The sequence below is a fragment of the Nanorana parkeri genome, unplaced genomic scaffold (genome assembly GCF_000935625.1).
Source record: "Nanorana parkeri isolate BGI_ZX_2015 unplaced genomic scaffold, ASM93562v1 scaffold846, whole genome shotgun sequence".
Classification (NCBI taxonomy): domain Eukaryota; kingdom Metazoa; phylum Chordata; class Amphibia; order Anura; family Dicroglossidae; genus Nanorana; species Nanorana parkeri.
Window position 1 is genome coordinate 127,078 of NW_017307114.1, and position 7,729 is coordinate 134,806.

General features: G+C 37.5%; 1 protein-coding gene across 1 annotated transcript in view; it reads left to right on the forward strand.

The window, feature by feature from the left end:
• SCN8A (sodium voltage-gated channel alpha subunit 8) overlaps positions 1-7,729 on the forward strand; it is a 145,902-nt gene that overhangs the window by 85,353 nt on the left and 52,820 nt on the right. Inside the window, exons 7-8 of the mRNA XM_018565420.1 lie at positions 3,781-4,002; positions 4,570-4,633. Coding sequence (XP_018420922.1) covers positions 3,781-4,002; positions 4,570-4,633 — 286 coding nt within the window. The remainder of the gene's footprint in view (positions 1-3,780; positions 4,003-4,569; positions 4,634-7,729) is intronic.

Below are 7,729 nucleotides of genomic sequence, written 5' to 3' on the forward strand. Positions count from 1 at the left end.
TAGACACACTCCTAAACCTTGTGGACAGCCTTCCCAGAAGAGTTGAAGCTGTTACAGTGACAAAGGGTGGGCCAACTCAATATTGAACCCTACGGACTAAGACTGGGATGCCATTCAAGTTCATGTGCGTGTAAAGGCAGGCGTCCCAATACTTTTGGCATTATAGTGTATGTGTTGGCCTGGAAGTATAGCAGGAGCTTCAGTTATCATCTAATATGGCTACAAGAAGATTTTTTGTGAGGCAGGAATATGACACCGCTCACATTTCTAATTTCTAACTTTAACATTTTGTATGTGAAATGTAGCTACTAGGACTAAATGCATACCATTGTAGCACAAACCACAATAGTCCACAAAACTCACTGCTCCAATTCTGTAGTCAGATTCCTATAGTGGAAATCCAGGTGCTGGCGAAAACGTTCAGTTCCACCTGTGATAATGTCGGTTCAAAAAAAGCTGCATAGTAAGAGTAACTTACTTACACGTTTCACCCACAGGGCTTAATCATAGAGATGTGATTAAGCCCTGTGGGTGAAACACGTGATAGTTGATCTTGCTCTGGGGAGCGCGTTCTAGTGTATACCGTTATATGGATTAAAATAAAGTTTGGATTCATGTGGAAGATCCGTTGAGTGCAGCTTTTTTTGAACCGATACTGCACAAACCAGTTTAATGTGACAGATGCATTTTAAAGGATTCCAGTGAGGAAAGAAACATTGGAGCTGCCATTAAAGACTTTTTAAAATGTGTAAACTCTATGGCTGTCATCCTGATTCAGGCCTGTGGTGTGGCCCACTAACCTGAAACAAGAATGCAGTGCTAAAATCTAAAATGCCATCTTGCACATGTATTCTAGGTGAGTGGCTCCATAGTTATAAAAGCCAGGATCAGGATGATGCTGTCATAATGGTAGCTCCCATATTTAAATTTTTACAGGTTTTATGCAATTGTCCTTGAAAATGCTTGAAAACCTTGATCCAAAGATATCAATACTTTGAGTCACTAACTTGGAATAATTAGCAGGTTTTGACTTTACTGATGGCATGTTTTTTTCACATACATGATTCAAAATGTCTTAAAGGTAAACTCCAGGAAAAAAATAAATACCCTTGCAGTGTATCTCTCCGCACACAGCAAGGGTTAAATGCTTGTTGTGTCTTAGGTGAATATAGAAAATGCAACTATACTTACTTTATCCCTAGCTCCTCCAGACTTTCTCCCAGCTGCACAACAGATCCCTAAAAAATGCTTTCTCTTCGGTCGCAGGCACACGTAAATCATCACATGCAATGCTGAACCAGCATTGCAAGTGAGGATGTCAAGAGCCCTCCCACAGCCCACTGCATCAGAGAAAGGAGAACAGGGTCGGCTGCCAGGGGAGCAAGGAATAAGGTAAGTATTACTGCCTTAGCTGCCCTCCGCCTCCCCCAGACAAAACAATCATTCAACCTCTGCAGTGCAGGGGGAGCACCACTGCAAGGGTAATTTTTTTTTCCTGGAGTTTAGCTTTGAAGCTAAAGGACAGTAAAGCAACTAACGTTTTACTATGAGGTCAGCAATAGGAGTCTCTATTTTGTTTTTTCTTTCAGTGCAGGTTTCCTTGAAGTTTGCCACAGTGCATTTCGACCTAATATGGAGTTAACACTAGAATCAGAGAGATAGTTTTAATAGTTACATTGTTTTATCTAGGAAGCAATGCTTAAATCTGCATCAGAAATGATGGTGTTTATTCTTAAACTATTATTTATTATGGCCCCTAATAGTGCAAAATGCAATTAACTGTACATACCTGCTCTTTGCTCTTTTCATTAATACATTTAAAAAAGGTGGTTTATTTTATTCTACAAACACATGAATGTAGGTTAACTAAGAAAAACTAAATACACAGTGCTTTATACGAGCATGTTTTTATTCATGTGCATGTCTTGCTTATGCTGTGCCCACAATTTGCACTGAAAGGATGATTGTAGCAGAAATACCAGAACTGACTTTATATTTGCATCAATTGCATCAGCTTGTTCCACATTTATGACAACCTTTATCTGTGCTGGGCAATGATAAAATCCTAGAGTAAGAGGGTCCTTTGGTAGACAAAGACTACATTGTCTAATTGGCCAAAACTAGTTAAAATTATCTGTTTGTAAATTAACTATTTTATTAATGTGCTAACTAATGAATATTTTTGGCAGTAGCTATTTTACATCTGTTATTATCCTAGCACATACACTGGTTATCATGATAAGCAAAAGTTGAACATGGAATAGACTTTAAAAGATGTATTAATATCTGTTATAGTGGATTCCTTTATAAAACAAAAGCACTGGGAAATATGGGTATGCATTATTAACTGGAGACCAACTGCATTTTTCCTTAATAACACACTATCGCCTACTAAGCGGTCATCTCTCCAGTGTAATGGTATTGTATTTCCTTTTTAATTGGGACATCTCTCGAAAATGCCTGTTATATTTACCTATACTGTACAATATTAGCTCCCTATGGCTGATCAGGCACAACTGTCCAGTATGTGCTTTGAATTGTGTGGATTAGTGAATGTGGAGAATTGTAAATGGCAAACCGCTATAAAAGAGTGATTTTCTCAATATTTGAAAAATGCACTACTTTTTTATTATTATCTCAGTTAAAATGGATTGCCATAATTCTTTAGCAATTGCTATTTATAATAAAAACTGTTATAAATTATAATTAATGACAAGAAAGCACATAGCAGGCGTGTGTATCTTTCCTAACACAAGAACAGAAGGGACAGCACCTCCAGAAAAAAAAAAAAACTATTTTTTGTGTGACTTCTGTATTACAGTAGGTGCAGCCAGCACCTACTGTAAGCCCATGACCATGGCATCAGTTGTATATGATAGAGTGAAAAATCAAAGAAATATATCTCATTGGGGCGGTGCTGTAGTTTTTTTTTGTGCTTTTATCATCAAGACTTGTAATTCTATAGCAAGACTTGTAATTCTCAACAACATGATCCTTGTGGAACAAACCAGTTCAGTTGGCTGTGATAATTAATTGTATTGCTGCTTTAGACATGTAGTAAATACCATGCACCTCTACCACCACTGATTTATAGTTAATAAAGGCATACTCACTGTACTCTATGAGGAGCAACATGGTCACCCTAGAACAGGAATCATTTCAGAATACCTTCAACCTCTTCTCCATTACACAGGGGAGGTGTTCTGTAGCTCAGAGATAACTTGAGAAGGACTGATACCACTTCAGATTTCAGTGTAGCAGTAGCCCTGTGTTGTTGGCTTACTACTGGAAGTTACAAGCTCACTAGATTTCTGGCAGGATCATCAGGTATTTTTGCAATTATTGAACAGATATAACAGAACACTTTCAGAAGTATACCTAACAGACCAAAAAAAGGAGCAAATGACATAAGCTCATTGGTTTACAGGACATACTTTTTTAGTATGAAGAATAAACGTGTGTACACGTCCCTGTGCATAAGGGTTCAGTGGATTTTGGTGATCACTATTCAAGCACAATCAAAGCAGCCATGTATTGTATATGAACCCCTAAATCATACTGCAGTTGTACCAGATGCATGCTCTGTTTCAGGGACAAAATTGTACAGCTTTGCAGCTGCAGGGTGTGCTTTACAAGGCTATGTGATGCTGGACAAGATGCAGATACCTGTAGCTTTATGAAGTTCTACTTACAGAGCTGTGCTTACAATTAGAATGCATACAGGGCTGTGAAATCCTAATTGTGGTTTAACATTTAGATTTTGTTGATTTCATTCTGCAGGTTTGAAGACCATTGTGGGTGCCCTTATTCAGTCTGTGAAGAAACTGTCAGATGTAATGATTTTGACAGTGTTTTGCCTCAGTGTCTTCGCTTTAATCGGTCTACAGCTTTTCATGGGTCATTTAAGACGGAAATGTGTTGTTTGGCCAATCAACCTGGATGAGCAGTATTTGGCCAATGGCAGCAAAGGTTTTGACTTTGATGAATACACGAACAATGATAGTACGTAGTCTCATTTTATATTTTTGTTTGTGACCATACATGTTTTTGCATGCTGTGACGGTTAGAATTAATATTATTATTATAACCATTTACACTCCTTTCATGATGAGGCCTGCCACCATTACATATATCTATAAAAATATGGATTGTTGCCCTTGTGGTAAAACACGTGTACTAAAAAAAATGGCCATCTGCTAATGTCTATGGTTCTACAGGTATGGCCAGATTTAGTTTATAGAAAAAGAAAACCTCAAAGATATTGCTTGTTGCCTTCTACAGGTTTTGTAATATTTGTAAGCGATATGATATATGCAAGAATTGAATGTCAGAAGTGCTTGTCATGCACACAGCAGTTTTTTTTACCATGCTAGAAAATGTGTGACTGCTGAAAGTTCTTCTCTATAAAAAGAATAGTATTGGGAGAGTAGAACTGTCAATTACAGGGTAATTTCCCCTCAAACCTAGCTTGCGAAGTTAAGGAAATATAGACTATATAACTGAATAACTGTCAGTTTGAAAACAAATTCACTTTTAGATTTTTTAATGTTATCTTTGTATACTTTTCAGCAAACTTTTACAAACCGCATGGAGCCATAGATCCATTACTTTGTGGTAATAGCACAGATGCTGGGTAAGTAGCCTACACTATGTTGCTGTAAGCTAAAATGTGAAAGAAGGTAATTTTGTGTACACTTGGTCAAAGAATAAACTTTAGCAACAATCCAAGTAGTCTTAATACTCTAATCTTGAAGTTAAAGATAGGATAAAGCTTTAGTTAATTATTTACTTTTTTTTTTCTTTATGCATTACACTAAGGGTTTTTCTTTTTTATAGTACACTACAAAGGAGAGCACTTGCATTTTTATGCAAGGTATTCCAGTAATGCAATTTTAACTTTACTGATGCTGCAGCAGGATTTGATTCTTCAATTGAGTTAGTTTTAACTGGCCTAAGTGAGTTCTTCCTATGCTCCCATGAAAAACTAAGTAAAAGGCACATAATCATTCCTATGGTTATGTGTAGCAGTCAAAATAGGACGAGAGAATTGCCCTGTCCCAGCAGAAATGGGAAATGTTTTATTTTGGTGGAGTTGTTTATGCTAAAACCTACTACAGCATTTTTTTTTAAATCAATAACCATTTTTGCCAGCTTATGGCTGATTTGTAAGTAAGAAATTGAACCCTACAGCATTTGTGATGCACACATTATTACCAAGGGCTTACAGTGGTTTTTAGGTTCACTGTTCTGTTGGTCTGTCTAATATTGTCATGGAACAATCCTGCTTCAGTGGCCTTTGAACCACTATATTTTGGAGATTATGACTATTAATTTGACCATAAATATGATTTAAGAAATTGCTTTAAATTTTAAAACCTAAGTCCAAGATAACTTTAAAGTACATCTGTCATTAGAACATTCTGAAGGTTTCCATTGCTGGTCTTTACTTGAGATTGCTATATCCCTGGCTGTCATGCAGATGTATTGCAGTCAATGATTTCTGGGTCAATGACCTGGAACAAGTATAGAGATGAGAATTTGTGGCAGTTTTGACAATCATTAGCATAATGCTTGTTCGGGGGTCATGATTCAACACAGTTGAAGCCAGATGCAACTGGGGAACTGGTATTTTCAGGAGGAAATCAGCAATTGCCGGACAGGTGTACTTTAAGCTTTACTAGATTCTTTAAGCCTCAACTGGACCCAAGGTAAAAATCACCCATTTTAATCTAGCACTACACACAAAATATTATTGCTCAACGTGGCAAATCATTCCAATAAAAACAGATTTTTCTGTTTTAAAGTAGAAAGGGCCTGAGTTAAGTACACTATTTGATCTTTCCTGACAACTATGATGTGCTTGGTATTAACTAAGCAAACTTAAGCTACTGTTGTCACGGCCTGGTACTCCCTTTATTTCTATTGAAAGCAGGGGAGTAACTAGGATTGTGAAAGCCCTTGAGCACCTTGAGGAAAGAAATGGTGCATCACCAGTAGTGTGCTGCAGGAAATGGTGGGTGTGGTCTAATTGCGCTACCAATGGCAGAGGCGTATGGCTTAGGGTATGGTTACATATAACCTGAGCCTACTCGCTGTATACACAATACACATATACCACAGCTCTTCCGTAGTCACAAAAATGCTTTTAATTACTGTGCCAAAAGCAAAACTCTCACAGACCTAACCCTAGCCTCAGCACCTGGAACCCGTAAAGGAGAGAACATAAGGCATGTGGAGCATGCCATAGTGATAAGTGGGTTTTACTAAATTGCTCTGGATATTGTGTGTGGCCTAAAGGAACATGGTTAAATATATTTTAAGCCTGCTTGTGTGTGGGAAGTCATGGTGTCAGGACTTGGGGCACACAGCAGGAGATGCAGGATACATGCCCTGGGTGCCTGACACTAGTTACGTGCCTGATTAAAAGTAGATTAGAGACCTTAAGACACCCTCTGATTAATTTACAATTTGAGTTTATGGAAAAGACAAACATAACAATGTTGCATTTGGGGGGGATCTACTACTGGTGTTCAGCAACAAAAACCTCTCCCCAGGTCATATGTTAAATGTTTTGTTTACCCCAAACAATTGAAGTAAAAGAAGATAATTTACTCTAGATGGCTTGCCATTTTTCAATCCACTGTGATTCATGCTCTTTGCCATTGCTAAGGCCCAATGTATGGAAAAGCTTGGGGCAAATGGCTTTTATGCTCATTACAACATCCATGTGTGGGGATATCTTAGATAATGAAGGAAAGCTGACAGTTATGACTATAGTTTGTCATATAGCATGATTGGAAGTTTTTTCTCCTTGGGCAGGGTTGGGATTTTCTTTCACTTCCTCCACTTCTTTGCATCTATTGCCCAGAGCAATCATCTGTGATGAATGTGGTTAAACTGCTCAGTGACTTATTGAGTTGTAGATCATTATCCCATGCGATGCTTTTCTTCAGCTTATAACACCTAATTTCTTGTACTGAAAGAGACACAGAAAAGAGAGAGTGACAACTTTTGCCCCAATTGAAAGACTAAGTACAGCCTCATCTTAAATATGCAGTTAATTTTTAGTGACAGGTTCACAAAAATACTGGAAAAGGTAACTGATTACCAGGAGATATAGATGATATTAGCTATGAGGACAGATTAGTTAAGCTGGATTTATTTGCCACTGACAAGAGGAGATAAAGTGGGATATGACCAATTTGTGTACATACATTGCTATTCCACAGGAAATGTTCACTGCAGATTCAGCAGTTTCAAGAATGGCTGAATGCTCTCCTAAACACAAAAATATTAAAGTTAACTTGTATTTCTAAAAATACATTATAGAATATTGATATAAGGATGCATGTAATTGATTAGGGGATTTTTGTTAATCAACTAGGATTGGGGGATTCAAAGAATGCAAGGTTTTTCAGGCATGTTAAGTGCTCCATAGACATAGAATCCAGTTAGAAAATAAAACTCTATTCCAGGTCAGAATCAAAGCATATTCTGTTTCATGTAAACAATTCGATTTTCTCTACCCCAAAGAGAGTAAAGCTAGTAGTAAAACTAGTGCAGACCTAAAGAGTTTTTTACTTACTCAGTTCAGTCATTGTTTTGATTCAAAATCTAGCCAAAACTTTTTTTTTTTTTAGGTATAGTGGGGAAGGGTTAAAGCCAGTGTTGGTTTTTATTGCTGTTGTGATTTTGAAGTTGTCACTAAGACCGTAAGCAAGGGACCCCC